General features: G+C 38.7%; 2 protein-coding genes across 2 annotated transcripts; one reads left to right on the top strand and one right to left on the bottom strand.

Moving 5' to 3' along the window:
- The first annotated feature begins 11,366 nt into the window (after positions 1 to 11,366).
- On the top strand, positions 11,367 to 11,951 carry LOC148565941 (uncharacterized). The gene has a single exon (XM_088487308.1). It carries the CDS (start codon positions 11,367 to 11,369, stop codon positions 11,949 to 11,951), a length of 585 nt encoding a protein of 194 aa, XP_088343434.1.
- Positions 11,952 to 13,939: 1,988 nt separating this feature from the next.
- Positions 13,940 to 16,168, bottom strand: LOC107644098 (U-box domain-containing protein 21-like). Its single transcript, XM_016347899.3, has 2 exons — positions 15,334 to 16,168; positions 13,940 to 15,060 (listed from the first exon to the last, which is right to left on the bottom strand). Exons 1-2 carry the CDS (start codon positions 15,851 to 15,853, stop codon positions 14,258 to 14,260), a joined length of 1,323 nt encoding a protein of 440 aa, XP_016203385.1. The 5' UTR covers positions 15,854 to 16,168; the 3' UTR covers positions 13,940 to 14,257.
- Between the last annotated feature and the right edge of the window lie 261 nt (positions 16,169 to 16,429).

Below are 16,429 nucleotides of genomic sequence, written 5' to 3'. Positions count from 1 at the left end.
CGGAGGGATCGGTGTCGGCAAATCAGCCGCACTCGATCTTCGCGCCCCCACGACACGTGAAGCTTGAGTTTTCCTGTTTCTCCGGCGGCGATGATGTTCTCCAGTGGATCTATCGAGCAGACCATTTCTTCAAGATCCACGACATCCTGGAGGACCAGAAGGTTGACCTCGCTGCCGTGAGCCTGGAAGGCAAGGCTCTGTCCTGGTTTCAATTGCTCGAAAGAACAAGCCCGATCCAAGATTGGTTCACCTTATCCACCGTGATGCAGATCCAGTTCGGCCCGTCCCAGTTCGACAACCCCCGCGAGGATTTGCTGAAGTTGAAACAATCCTCCACATTCACCACATACTTCAACACTTTCACCGATCTTGCCGCAAGGGCATACAGTATGGATGATGCTCTTCTTCTTGACTGCTTTGTCGGTGGGTTACACCCAGATCTGAAACGCGAAGTCAAATCGCATTCACCGAATTCATTGCTACAGGCGGTCGCCCTGGCCAAGTTATTCGACGAGAAGTTCTTCCCAGCCTCATCCAGATCTTGAACCCCAGCCACGCCTTTCCTCACTCACTCCCAGAAACCCCCTTTCACTTTGGCGAGCAACGCCCACGCGGACACCCCAACCCCAACCCGATGCACGCTTTCAGCACCCCCGCTCCTCCCAACCCCGCCCAAATCAAATCCCATCCGTAAACTCTCCCCCGCTGAGATTCAATTTCGCCATGACAAGGGTTTGTGCTTTACTTGCGACAAAAAATTCTCCCCCTCCCACAAATGCTCTTCCAAACACTACTTCATCATCCAGTCAGTGGAGGAACTCCCACCGGACCAAGACTCGCCAGAGGAGCCCCTTAGCCCACCCGTTTCCACCCCTGATAAGGATTCCACCACGGAGGAACCTCACCACTTATCCTTTAATGCTTTGTCAGGAGTACCCTCTAGGAAGTCGATTCAGTTCACTGGCTCTATTGCAGGGAAACAACTTCGGATTCTCATGGATGGCAGCAGTTCTGACAACTTCATCCACCCTGACCTCTCAACTATGCTTGCTCTCCCCATCTTTGCAGCCCCAAAATTTGCAGTGGAGGTCTGCAACGGTGCCTTACTACACTGTGAAGGTGAAGTGCGCAATGTTCCAGTCACCATCCAAGGTCACACTCTCTATATATTAGCTTTTGTGCTGCCAATTACTTCAAAGGAGTTGGTTTTGGGTGACAGTTGGTTGGAGACACTAGATACTCACTTGGTCAACTACAATGATAAATTCATCACATTCTTGGCTGGGGATCGGTTAGTCACCCTACAAGGCAAGAAGTGGCAAGGTCCAACCCAGGCTCACTTTAGCCAATTCCGGCGTCTCCTCTCAGTGTCTGCTATTACTGAATTATACACTCTTCAAGCCCAGCCGCTCGGGACCCCTGTTCCTTCTCCATTGGATTTTTTCTCCACCATGCCACCTGAACTGGCCTCACTTCTAACCGACTTCACTGCAGTGTTTCAGATCCCTCACAGCCTCCCGCCACCGCGTACCCATGACCATAGTATCACCCTATTTCCCAACTCCTCCCCGGTCAAAGTGCGCCCATACCGGTATCCACATAGCCAGAAAGCCGAGATTGAGCGTATTGTGGCTGAGTTGGTGTCAGAAGGCGTGGTGCAGCCCAGCACCAACCCTTTTTCGTCCCTAGTCTTGTTAGTTAAGAAGAAAGACGGGACATGGCGTTTTTGTATGGACTATTGGGCTCTCAACGCTGTGACCATAAAAGACTCATTTCCCATGCCAACCGTCGACGAATTATTGGACGAGCTCTTTGGAGCGCAATTCTTCTCCAAATTGGACCTCCGATCGGGCTATCACCAAATCAGGGTCCGCGAAGATGATCGTCATAAGACAGCTTTCCGGGCACACTAGGGATTATACGAATGGCTGGTAATGCCATTCGTGTTATCTAATGCACCGGCGACTTTCCAAAGCCTCATGAATTCCATTTTTGCGACGGTCTTAAGGAAGTTTGTGCTAGTCTTCTTCGATGATATACTCGTCTATAGTCCTGATTGGGATTCTCATTTGCAACACTTGAAGCATGTCTTGTCCATTCTTCAGGAGAACACCCTCTTCGCTAAGTTGTCAAAGTGTTCCTTTGGGCAGCAGAGCATTGATTACTTGGGACATGTAGTATCGAGAAATAGGGTCCAGGTGGACGGTTCAAAGGTCACAATTATCAGGGAATGGCATGTGCCAACCTCGGTGAAGCAACTTCATGCATTCTTGGGCCTTGCTAGTTACTATAGAAAGTTCATCCGCCAATTTGCAACCTTGGCTACGCCGCTCACAGACTTACTAAAGAAGGACACCTTCACTTGGTCTGCGGCCACCAACGATGCATTCATCAACATTAAATATGCACTTACAACAGCGCCGGTGCTGGCACTACCGAATTTCTCGAAACCCTTTGTGTTGGAAACCGATGCTTTGGGGACCGGAATTGGTGCTATCCTCAGCCAAGACAACCACCCTATTGCATATTTCTCCCGAAAACTCCCTACTTCCAACCAAAACTGGTCAGCTTACGCTCGGGAGATGCATGCCATCATTTCGGCTGTGGCCAAGTTCCGCCACTACCTTATTGGCAATAGGTTTATTATTCGAACAGATCATAAAAGCTTGCGGGAGCTGCAACAACAGACCATTCAAACTCCAGAGCAACAACGGTGGATGTCAAAGCTGTTGGGCTATAATTTTTCAATAGAATATAAGAAAGGATCCAAGAATCAAGGTGCAGATGGCTTATCTCGTGCCTTTATGTCTTTGACTACTATGGAGAGTGAGTTGATGGCTCAAATCCGACAGGGCCTCAGAGATTTTGACCCCAAATCAGAATTATCTGGGTCAGCAGTATCCTTAGACCGGCTGCGCAACAGGCAAGGGCTCTGGTATTGGGACAACCGCATTATCATCCCAACCAATTCTTCATTGGTGAACACATTATGCGGCACTTCCACGATTCACCGTTAGGTGGATGATAAACCACTATTTTATGGTTTATCTTGTGCTCAATTGAGTGGATTTTATCAACTCTTTACTCACTTATTCATAATATTTGCATGGTTTTATATTCCCTTCTTGATTTTGTGCTTTGATTGAAAACATGCTTCTTTGATTTTATATTTGCTTATTATTAATCCTCTCTTATCACCATTAGATGCCTTGATATGTGTGTTAAGTGTTTTCAGATATTATAGGGCAGGAATGACTTGGAGGATGGAAAGGAAGCATGCAAAAGTGGAAGGAATACAAGAAGATGAAGAAGTTGCTAAGCTATCCAGCCTGACCTCTTCGCACTCAAACGGCTATAACTTTAGCTACAGAGATCCAAACGATGCGGTTCCAGTTGCGTTGGAAAGCTAACGTCCGGGGCTTTGATTTGATATATAATATGTTATAGTTCCCCTGATGCTAGGCGATGCGACTGCGTGATCCATGCGGCCGCGTCGCAGTGACGGAAATCAGCGCATTTGAATTCGAGACCAGCGAATTCTGGGCTGTTTCTGACCCAGTTCTCGGCTCAGAAAATACAGATTAGAGGCTATAAAGTGGAGGAATGCATCCATTCATAAGGAAGCTTTCACATTCACAATTTTAGGAGTAGATGTAATTTTTAAAGAGAGAGGTTCTCTCCTCTCTCTTAGATTTAGGATTTAGGACTTCTCTTAGTTTTAGGAGTGACTCTCAATCCCAGGTTCAATGTTCTTTTATTTCTTTTCTCAATTTTGTTTATGACTCTCTATGTTTAGATTGATTTTCTATTTAATATATTTTGAGGTATTTCAGACTTATGATTGCTCCTTTTTATTATATAAATAATTTGAATTTTTCTCTTTTGGCTTTGGTTGAGTCATTGGTAACTCTTGAGTTATCAAACTCATTGTTGATTGAAAATTGGAATTCTTCAAGAATTGCTTCGAGATCCAATAACTCTAATTTTTCCCAAGGAAAGACTGGGACTTGAGGATTCGAATTAATTTGTCCACTTAACTTACCTTCATAGTTAGAGGTTAATAAGGTGGGGGAAGAATCCAATTCTCATCACAGTTGATAAGGATAACTAGGATAGGACTTCCAGTTCTTCATACTTTGCCAAGAGTTTATTTTATTATTATTATTTTATTTTATTTTACTTGTTACTTAACTAACTTTTTACCTTGATCCAAAACCCCAATTTACAATCTCCATAATCAATAATAAGAACACCTCCCTGCAATTCCTTGAGAAGACGACCCGAGGTTTAAATACTCGGTTATCAATTTTAAAGGGGTTTGTTACTTGCGACAAACAAAACGTTTGTAAGAAAGGTTGATTGCTTGGTTTAGTAACTATACTTACAACGAGAGTTTCTATAACCTCTAAACCATCAATCTTCAGTTCTTCAAAATGGCGCCGTTGCCGGGGAATTGCAAACGTGTGCCTTATTATTGGTTATTGTAAATATTTTTCAAAAAAAAAATTTCTTTTGCTTGTTTATTTATTTTTGTTTTTAATTTTTATTAATTACTATGAATTCTCACCCCTCTGGTTTCAAGTTTGATTCCAATGTTGTTGTTAGGAATGGAAACTATAATGAGAACAGGCATCAAGGTTGGAAGAATCAAAGATGGGAGGAGCCACAAGGATTTAATCAACCCTCATGGCAACAACCACCTCCAATGGACTATCAATAACCACCACCATATGCCTATGAACCCTTTCCTCAACATAACTTTGGACCACCGAACTCACAAGCCCCTTTCCGCCATTCACCTCCATATGACCCTAACCCTCAACCACCATACCAACCACCTTATGAGCCATATGAACCATATATAGAACCACCCCAATTCCAACCCAATTACTCACAAGAACCACCACTTCAATATTCATCATCTCCATATCCATCAATCCAAGAGCACTATGATCTTATTTATGAAAGCCGAGTGCATCAAGAGACACAGGATCGTTTCAAGGAAACAATGGATCGATTTCAGGCAACCATTCGACAACTGGAGCAAGTAGTAATTCAATGGGTTTCTAGGCGCTCAAATACACAAGGATCAGCCACAGCCCCATGTGAATAGTCTAACGAAGAGCGTAGCATGAAGGAGATACCAAAAACTCCAGTGGATAAGACAGAGAATGAATTCGTACTAGAACAAGTAGAAGAAGCTGTCATTATTCAAGAAGAAGAGTGGGTTGAAGACTTAGGAGATGCAGAACCTCCATGGAAAAGTCCAGTCATAGAACCCCCTTCCAAGACGTTTGAAATTGATGCTGAGGAGGGTGTACAACCCCCAAGGCATATCACAGTTGAAGACTTGGAAGAGGTTGATCAAGAGATGGAGATTCAAGAAGAAGAAGCACAACCTCCCATGCCCTTGGAAAGCAATGAAGAGGAGATTGAATTGGAAGAAAGCTGCCAAGAGAAAGAGGTTGAAATTGAAGAAGCTTGCAAAGAGGTGGTAATTATCAGAGAAGAGCACAAGGGAGTGGAGCTTGTAATTTCATTAAAAACACCTCCCCCTAAGTTGCCATCATCCTTCACAACATTCAAGTGGGTAAAATTCATATCCCTTAGCTTTCTAACCCCACTTGAATATGGGCTACTGGAGACGGATGGTCAACTTAGAGCTCTTTATGATATTAAGAGTAAGAGGAAGATGGCTAGTGGTAAGAATTATCCTGCAAGGTTCATCATGGTTGGAAGCTTTAAGTTCAAACGCAAAGGTTGGTATAAAGCTCAACTGAATGGGTCTAGGAAGCTGTTTGGTCGCTGCAGTGAGAATTCAGATCACCTTTCACCCGGTTGGAAAATGCAGATCGAGACAAAAATGGGTGTAAAAGTAAAGTTTGGGATCCTGGAATCTGTTCTGGCATTTGTCATCCCGGGAGCCTAAGAATCTGTTTGAAGCTTCTTAAGGGCTTTACATGCTTAGTTTGGGATCCCGGAGGCCATTGGAATCACAAAAATTGGTGGAGATTCCTGGATCAGTACAAGCACAAGCCACCATAACACAGGAAGCTCATCCAATGTCCAACTTAAGGACTTTAACTAAAAGTGCTAGGTGATAGACAACCCACCATGGTATGATTGTTCCTTTTTTATTTTTATTTAGTTTTATTTGTTTTCTAGTTTTATTTTATTTTATTTTATTATATTGAACCTGGAGTTTTGCATCACATTCATATTAACAGTGCATTCTTCATTTTTCATATTATAAAAAAAATGCCACGCGACGCGACCGCATCAGCGACGCGTCCGCGTCGCAAGGAGAGGGGAGAAAAATAAAAACGAACAGAGAGTCACGCTGGAGCGTGGCTGGAGGCGTGCCAATGGCACAATTCTACCCACGCGGACACATGCCCCACGCGTCCGCGTCACCTGGGAATAATGGCCTCCCACGCGACCGCGTCACCCACGCGGCCGCGTGACCTGAAAATCGACGTCAACCAGGTGCATGGCCGAAAGTTGAGCTGGAGTTGGGCTGGAAGCCCAAGCCTCACCACGCGAACGCGTGCCTCACGCGTCCGCGTCATATCCCCATGATGGCCACTCACGCGATCGCGTCAACCACGCGACCGCGTCACCCTGGATTTTGGCAATACCAAGTTTCAAACAGAGAGTTGTGCGACCGCGAGGCTGCACTCGCGCCACTAGCACAAATCAAGTCACGCGATCGCGTGCCCCACGCGTCCGCGTCGTCTGACCTTATTGCGCACCACGCGACCGCGTCACCCACGCGACCGCGTTGCCAGCGTCGCACAACCTATCCAGATTAGTGCCAATTATCTTATCTTTTCTCTTCTAATCCTTATTTCTTCTATCTTTCCTTCTTTCTTTCTTTCTCTTCTTCTTCCCTTCTACTCTTCCATCCCTTTAATTTAATGCATTTATTTGTTCTTTCCTTTTTTTTTTTCAATTCTTTTTCATGCATTTTTATGTTGGTGTTGGAGTTTTATTTGGATAAGTGCCTTAATTTATTTGAGCATGTGGCTATTCTGAGGAGAGATTTGACAATTGACATTTATCCATAGCTCTCATATATATTTGGATTACATTATTTTCATTCCTATTTTAACTTGCACACCCTGCATTTGTGAAAAAGCTTTTATGGCATTTTAAATCTTATTTTATTTTATTCTTTCACTTGCATGCCTCTTTTTCACAACACTTGTGCTCCACATGTATTTGGGATTATCATTCACAATTGTCATCATTACACATGCTCTTTAATTTAGCACATTTATTACTTGATGCTTGAGCTATACTTCTCATGCCTGCTATTTGCATGTTTTTATCCTCTTGCATCTTATTATTTTGAATTTCCCCTTTTTGATATTTATTGTTGTCTTTCCTACATGTTGTAGCTACCATGTAGTTGGGCTATCATCTTTCCTTTGACATTCCTTATTACTTGAAATTTCCTCCCTTCCAGTCTTAGTTTTTTATATTTTACACTCTTCCTCTTTTCTTCTTCCTTAGGCATGGGTGCCAAGAAAGAAAAAGAGAAGGCCACTGACAAGACACCAGCAAGGAAAGGAACCAAGAGATCTCCAACTAAGGCACCTCCATCTACAAGCGTCAGTTGGAGCAACCCGTCCACCCGCACATCTCAGCATGCACCGAGGACGGTGCAATCTTTAAGTGTGGGGAGGTCGATACCGATCTCCGTGGGTTAGTACTTTCTTTTCAACACCAATAATCTTATTTTCTTTATTTGTTCATTGTTGCATCTGCATATTTGATTGCATATTTATTTGATTTTGTGCATTTAGTTACTACTTGGTTTAAATAATAAATCTCTTTTTAAGATCCTATTTTTGAAAAAAATTCACTAATTTAAATAAAAATTTTTAAAAATTTTTATGTGTTAAATTTGTTTGAAGTTGTATTTGGAACATGGTTTTTGAGTCAAAGAACACACAACCTGTGAGACTTTGAGCTTATTTACATAGTTACATTATTTAACCATAAATATTTTATTCCTGTGTGTTCCCTTCTCTATGATTGTAATCTATATTTTGTTCCAACCTATATGTCCATTATTTAGTGTATTTACATGTTTGCATATGATTGAGGCCATTATTTGATTTTAGCTCACTTATCCCAAATAAGCCTACCCTTTAAGTCACCCTTGTCAGCCACTTTGAGCCTTTTAACCCCCTCTTGTTCTGTATTTTACCATATCACTAGCCTTAAAGCAGAAAAATAATTAAATATCCCAATTGAATCTTTGGTTAGTTTAAGATAGTGTGTTAATTAAGTATGGGGAAACTGTGGGAACATGGGTTAATAAAGGAAAAATATAATGTTTCTAATTTATTTGAATATCAGGAATTTGGGAACCTACTCATGAAAAATCAAAATAGAAAAATAATAGAAAATCCATGTGCATTGATAAGTTATGTTTGTTTCTCTACCAAAAAAAAAAAAAGAAAAAAAAGAGAAAAAAGAGAAAAATCCAAAAATACTCAATAAATAAGTAAATAAGGGGACAAAATTACCCCAATATTAAGTTTAATAAAAGATCAATGCACATGTGATAAAAATTAAAGAAAAATTTGGTACATGAGTATGGGAATTATACAAAAGTGGGAATTATGGGTAGCTAGGCATGAATTTAAAAGTATATAGAGTATATGTATATTAGGTGAGAGCTTAGGTTAATTAAAGATTCATATTATAGCTCACTTGGCCATACATATATCCTTACCCTTAACTCAGCCCCATTACAACCTTGAAAAGACTTCATGATGTTTGCATTGGTACATTAAATATTTGTTGATTGGTTAGATGAAGAACAAGGTTTAGAAAGCATGACTAGAGAAGAGTAGAGTGAATAACCCTATACACTTGAGAGATTAGAGTGATATACACTACCAGTGAGGGTTCAATGCTTGATTCTATGTTCCCTGCTTTCATGAGCTGTCTTCTTACAAGTTTACTTGCTTTTTATTGTACGATTTGAATTAGTGAAAATTGGTTTGTATTTGTCTTGAAGAACTTGTTTACTTTTAAACTAAGTAGGTAGAAATATTTTGCATGTAGTTGCATTCATATAGATAGGATTGCATTTCATACATCCTACCATTCCTCTTCACCTTTATAGCTTCTCTTGAGTTTAGCATGAGGACATGCTAGTGTTTAAGTGTGGGGAGGTTGATAAACCACTATTTTATGGTTTATCTTGTGTTCAATTGAGTAAATTTTATCAACTCTTTACCCACTTATTCATAATATTTGCATGGTTTTATATTCCCTTCCTGATTTTGTGCTTTGATTGAAAACATGCTTCTTTGATCTTATATTTGCTTATTATTAATCCTCTCTTATCACCATTAGATGCCTTGATATGTGTGTTAAGTGTTTTCAGATATTATAGGGCAGGAATGACTTGGAGGATGGAAAGGAAGCATGCAAAAGTGGAAGGAATACAAGAAGATGAAGAAGTTGCTAAGCTGTCCAGCCTGACCTCTTCGTACTCAAACCGCTATAACTTTAGCTACAGAGGTCCAAACGACGCAGTTTCAGTTGCTTTAGAAAACTAACGTCCGGGGCTTCGATTTGATATATAATATATTATATTTCCCCTGACGCTAGGCGACGCGACCGCGTAATTCATGCGGCCGCGTCGCAGTGACGGAAATCAGCGCATTTGAATTCGAGACCAGCGAATTCTGGGCTGTTTCTGACCCAGTTCTCGGCCCAGAAAATACAGATTAGAGGCTATAAAGTGGAGGAATGCATCCATTCATAAGGAAGCTTTCACATTCACAATTTTAGGAGTAGATGTAATTTTTAGAGAGAGAGGTTCTCTCATCTCTCTTAGATTTAGGATTTAGGACTTCTCTTAGTTTTAGGAGTGACTCTCAATCCCAGGTTCAATGTTCTTTTATTTCTTTTCTCAATTTTGTTTATGACTCTCTATGTTTAGATTGATTTTCTATTTAATATATTTTGAGGTATTTCAGACTTATGATTGCTCCTTTTTATTATATAAATAATTTGGATTTTTCTCTTTTGGCTTTGGTTGAGTCATTGGTAACTCTTGAGTTATCAAACTCATTGTTGACTGAAAATTGGAATTCTTCAAGAATTGCTTCGAGATCCAATAACTCTAATTTTTCCCAAGGAAAGACTGGGACTTGAGGATTCGAATTAATTTGTCCACTTAACTTACCTTCATAGTTAGAGGTTAATAAGGTGGGGGAAGAATCCAATTCTCATCACAATTGATAAGGATAACTAGGATAGGACTTCCAGTTCTTCATACTTTGCCAAGAGTTTATTTTATTATTATTATTTTATTTTATTTTACTTGTTACTTAACTAACTTTTTACCTTGATCCAAAACCCCAATTTACAATCTCCATAACCAATAATAAGAACACCTCCCTGCAATTCCTTGAGAAGACGACCCGAGGTTTAAATACTCGGTTATCAATTTTAAAGGGGTTTGTTACTTGCGACAAACAAAACGTTTGTAAGAAAGGTTGATTGCTTGGTTTAGTAACTATACTTACAACGAGAGTTTCTATAACCTCTAAACCATCAATCTTCAGTTCTTCAGTGGACATCGGGTATTCAGAAAATCTTGGCTAGAATTGCAAGTCAATTCTTTCGGAAACACATGGCAACTTCTATCAAGGAATACATCTCATCTTGTGCCATTTGCCAACAGGCAAAGTACTCCACCCGCCCAACCCCATGCCTCTTAGTGCCTCTCCCCATTGCTTCCCATGTGTGGCAAGATATCTCCATGGACTTTATTTCCGGTCTTCCCCCATCTCATGGCTTTGCGACAATCATGGTGGTGGTCGATCGTCTCTCAAAATTTGCTCATTTCATTCCCCTTCCATCAGACTTCTCAGCTTCTAAGGTCGTTGATGCTTTCATCAAGCACATCATTAGCATCCATGGGGTTCCCTAGTCCATCATCTCCGACCGAGACAAGGTATTTACTTGCAAATTCTGGGAACACTTGTGCAATGCACAGGGCATCAAGTTGGCTCGAAGCCTCTGCCTGGCATCTGCAAACTGATAGCTAGACCGAGGTCCTCAATAGATGTCTCGAGATGTATCTACGCTGCTATACTCAGCAGAACCCGAAGGCTTGGTGCAATTTACTGCCTTGGGCGGCATTTAGTTATAATACCACAGTCCATTCAGCTACAGGTATATCTCCATACAAGGCCCTATTCGGGAGAGATCTCCCTCCTATTATTCGTTACAATGTTGAGGCCACGGACCTACCAGCGGTACAAGAACTCCTCCAGCAGCGTGACCATGTGCTGACAGCCCTTCGGAGCCATTTACAATGAGCACAAGCTCACATGAAACTGAAGGCTAATAAGAAGCGCAGCGAATTGGAGTTTCAAGTCGGTGATTTGGTTTATGTGAAGCTCCAACCGTATCGACAACAATCGGTGGCGTTGCGCAGGAATAAAAAACTTAGCATGCGCTATTTTGGCCCATTTCCAATAACCGCAAAAATCGAAAAAGTTGCATACAAGTTGCAGCTCCCGACAACTGCTAAAATCCACCCAGTCTTCCATGTGTCATTGTTTAAGAAGTGTACCGGCAGACCCCCAGAATCCAGCATTCCTTCACCATTGTTGCTGGATGGCCAGGGCCTCGAATTGCAACCTCAACTAGTCTTAGGACACCGTATGGTCAAGAAGGATAACCGCTGGCATGAAGAGGTATTGATCAAGTGGCAAGCTTTGCCTGTGGAGGATGCCACTTGGGAAGTTTATGAAGATATGAAGCAGATGCATCCCAACTTCGACCTTGAGGGCAAGGTCAATTTGAACGGGGGGACTGTTGATAGAAGGAAAGAGAAATGGGACAGCTGGCATAACAACTCAACTAGCAAAATGGAAGCAATGAACGCCCCTGGAATGACAACAAATATATAGGAAGAAAGGCACCAAAGGAATGGCATGGAATTTATAAGCTCTGACCCTCTCTCCTTCTGAAATTCCCCTTCTCTTGCTAATTCTTACTTCTGGCCATTCTGACCAATTCTCCCTTCTTCTCTGCTGCAGGAAGCTCTCCTTTCCTCAACTCTACCTCTCAATTATGTTATCTGTCATGTGAATTGGTTCATTTCTCTAGTTGTTGAACCTTTATACTACCCTCATACTTTCTTCATTCAAATTAATTGCTGAATTGCTTGCATAGTTATATTAGACGGCTGAGATTTAAAAACAGAAGAAGACTAAATTTAATAAGGTTAACTAATAATCAAAATCATAAAACGATAAAAATGGGCTTAGACTTTTAATAATTGAGCTTAATTTATTTGTAGTTGGGTCATTTAAAATTTAAAATGGAGGCATATATATATTGGTTTAAAAATATCAAAAGACACTGAGGGCAAGTGCCCCCATTCATAAGCATGGGTCCGTGCTTGCCTAAAGTAGATCTTTTTAAAGATAATTTGTACAATTATATTTATTGAAATTAAAAAGTCTAATATAACATCATATGTTAATTAGTTTTTAAATTTAATTCTTATATTTATATTTATTATAATATTTAAAATTTTAAAAATTATTTTACCAAATAAAATTATTATTGCTTATACTTATTAAAAGTCGTTTTTAATTTAGTTTATGTTAAGTACGATTTTAATCCCTAAGGTATAGGTCGAAAATTTTTTTCGCTTCCAATCTTTTTTTGCATATAAAATCGTCCTTAAGGTTTAACTTAGTTTTAAAATCATCCTTATCTTAGGGACCAAAATCGTACGGAAGTAGGGACAGAAACAGAGACAGAAGTGGATCATGAACAACTTCTTCTTCTTCTTTCTTACCCTCTTCTTCTTCCCCTTTTCAGGAACAGAAACACTATATTTCTTTTTTTTTTATATAATTTTTTTTTATGAGTAATTTGGTCCAAAATTTTAAGATTTGAGTAAAAATGATAATTTTAAAACTTAATTTCAAATCTTAAGAACGATTTTGTATAAAAAAAAAATTAGAGACATAAAAAATTTTCGACATATACTTTAAAGACTAAAATCGTACCTAATCCATTAAAAAATAATTTATTAAATATTAATATTATAATTTTTAAATAATTACTTTTTAAAAACTAACTTTTATAAATTATTTTTAAAAAATAAAAACTTTACCAAATATATTTACGCCTGCATTCTCATTTTTTCACCCCCACAGTAGGAGCCCTGTTTTGGGGGTTCAAAGTTCAAACTCGATAATCTTCCTTTGGGAATATTCAAGTACACGCACAAACACATTTTGATATATATCAAACTTCATCTTACTACGGATAATTATGAAGATAAAATACTATTTTAATTTTTAACGTTTAAATTAAATAATTTTAATTTAGTTTTTAATATTTTAAAAATATTTTATTTTTATCATAAAAAATTTTAAATAAATTTAATATTATCCTATAATTAAACACAAAGAATTAATAAAGTAAATAATGTAAACGTTAATAACATGATTATTAAGGCATAAAAGAGTTTTTTAGTAAGTTAGGCAACCGTTTTTATCCACCTCAATTAATTTTAGCTCAGACATATTAATAGCGAATACTTATTTTTTGATCTGGGACAATTGATCCGAATTTAGAAGATTAGTAGATTTTTGTTTTGTATTAGAAAAACACAACTAAAACTTTTTGCAATATCTCTTTTTTCGATCTCTTGCTTGTAAACAAATTTTAAATTCTAGCAATCAATCATCAATATTCTAGAATCAAAGAAAAAACTTATATTAGTGATCATTAATAGATTGATTTAGTTATATTCTAAAATAAAATATTATTAGCTCTTCAATATGTTAATTATTCATATCAAATTTAACGGTGAGACAACATTGAACCCGTTCAAAATTTTTCGAAACTGAAAGAAACTTAATAACCAAATTAGGACTTTGCTCAAACATTGGAGACTAATATAATATTTTAGCGTAATTATTACAATATACAAAAAGAATAATCTTTCTCTATGTTCCCTATCTATAATCCTTTGAATCCTATGATACAAACTACACAGATCCATGCATTTAATCCATAAAATCAATGGCAATCCTAAAGCAAACTTTTGGTTCAAAGAGGTGTTTCAGAGATACTTAATGTTTGGTAAATTATTTTTGTTTTAAAAAAAATGTGACAAACATAGACAGAAACAAATGATATCTTTGAGATAAAATTTGTCTAATTTTCTATGTATTGTTGTGTATGAAAAGTGTTAGAAGGATCTCTTAAGATTCTTGAAATCAGAGTCAATGCATTCCAATTCAGCCCTATAAGGATTCATCAACTTGAGAAGCTCAGTGGCTTTTTCCTTTGTGGAATCACCACAACCAACCTGCAAAACCAAGAGAAGCTTCTGGAATGCACCAACTTGAAGAGCCTCAACAAGAACCTTCCCTTCTTCATCACCTCTTTCTCCAAATTTGCACATCTTCCATATTGCAGACACAGAGTAATCAGTGCTGAGTGAAGAAATCCTCAGAACCTTCTTCACCAAAACAGGAATAGTTAGATCATTCCCAAGAGCACTTTCTCTCCCTTTCTCACTGCTACAAAGACAATCAAAGATTGCCAAAGCCTTCTCACAAATGCTCTTTTCTGAATCAATTAGGACTCCCAAAAGGGTATTCACAAAACCCAACTCCACAAATGAAATCTTCATCTTCTCACCACATTCAGATTTTGATGATGAAACCATGTACCAGATCACCCTCAGTGAGTTCTTTGTTATTGTTTGACTAATTCTCTTGTTGACCAATTCCACCAAGAGTTCGTTGACCCCTTCAATCTTTGAAAGTGCCTCAACATTATTACTGTCACCAAAGGAGAGAAGCTCCTTCAATGCAACAATGGATTTTTCTTTTCCAGGGAGGTCTTGGTGCTTCAAGAACCAAACCATACAGCTCAATGATGCAATGGACCCCAATGATTTCTGAGCCTCCAATTGAAGTGGGAACATCCATTTCAGTGCTGAAAGGATCTCATCAAGAACACCCACATTTCTCTCAACCGAATCACCTGCACAAATAAGAATCCAAGTTGGTCATGTAACTTGAAAAAGATGAATTTAATTTTGATGCGTAAAGTAGTTCTACACATGCATCCAATTACATAATATCACATAAGCAAAAATGATTATTTTTTATATTGACCATGTGAATGGTCATCCGAAACAACAAATATGATTACACGACTATATAAAACATTTTACACTGGCATGAAAATTAAACTCATGAAAAGATATAAAATGAAGTGCTACTATTAATGCATGAAAGGGTTTATTTTATTTACCTGCAAATGAATCAAATGCTGATGCCAATGCAGCTGGTGCTCCATTATCAACTATAATCCTCTTGTTCCTTTCACTCTCGGCACCCCATCTCTCCATCTTCTGAATCAATTCAAGGCAAGTAAACTGTTCCAAGCGCAGTGAAGATTCCTTAAGTTGCAGAAGAAGATCAGAGACATCGGTTGGGCTAATTGGGATCCTTGGTGTTGGGATCCTCTCAACACCATGCTGCCTATTCTCCACACACCAATCTTGGATCATCATCCTCAGAGAATGGTTTGGGATCATGTCAAAGTTCTTCACAATCTGGTTTGTGACAGGGCACTTGAAATTCCCATCATCAAACCATCTTTCAACGCTTTCTCTGTCGTATGTTATGCCGGTTGATAATGTCACAGGATCTTTCATTAGGTCTAAGGAAATTGGGCACCTGAAATGGTTTGGAATCACTAGCTCCATGCTTGGTTTTCCATTAGCCTTGTGATTGTTGTTCTTCCTCCTTCTACTCCAACCTAGCACCATCTCAAAGGGTTCAAACACAACCAACTTGATAATAGAAATCAAGCTAGAAATAGTAGTAGCAATGGTGCTTCTTTGTTTTTTTTATTGGTTCTGTGCTATTTGATGATCAAAGTTTGAAACTTTGCAAGAATATTTTGATGGGTCTTGCAATTTGGGATAGTTGGTGTTTCTCTCTCTGTCTCTCTCTTTATATATATACACCTGTAGATATATCATATATGTCATGTATCTCATGTGTGTGTGTTTTTTGGTAGCTATATAAGTTGAGAGTCATGGGTCTTTGCTTTCATACAATGTGTGTTCAAAGGTTAGACCATAACCCAAAAGAACAGAAAAGAATTAAGAAATATTCTAACCAGAAGCATTCAAATTGAAGAAGAGTAAGACACATAATGGATATTTTTTATATATTTTTTGGTTAGTTTTAATTTAAGAATTAAATTTTAATGCATATTCAATTAGATATTATTATGTAAAAAAAAATATTTTATATATTAACGACATAAATAATCATTTAAAAGAATATATATATGATTAAACGATAATATAAAACTCATCAATTAAACTCTTAATTTG

Source organism: Arachis ipaensis, chromosome B5 (genome assembly GCF_059453495.1).
Source record: "Arachis ipaensis isolate K30076 ecotype BB chromosome B5, ASM5945349v1, whole genome shotgun sequence".
Taxonomy (NCBI): Eukaryota; Viridiplantae; Streptophyta; class Magnoliopsida; order Fabales; family Fabaceae; genus Arachis; species Arachis ipaensis.
Note: the sequence above shows the minus strand (reverse complement) of the source record. Positions and strands in the feature narration are given on the sequence as shown.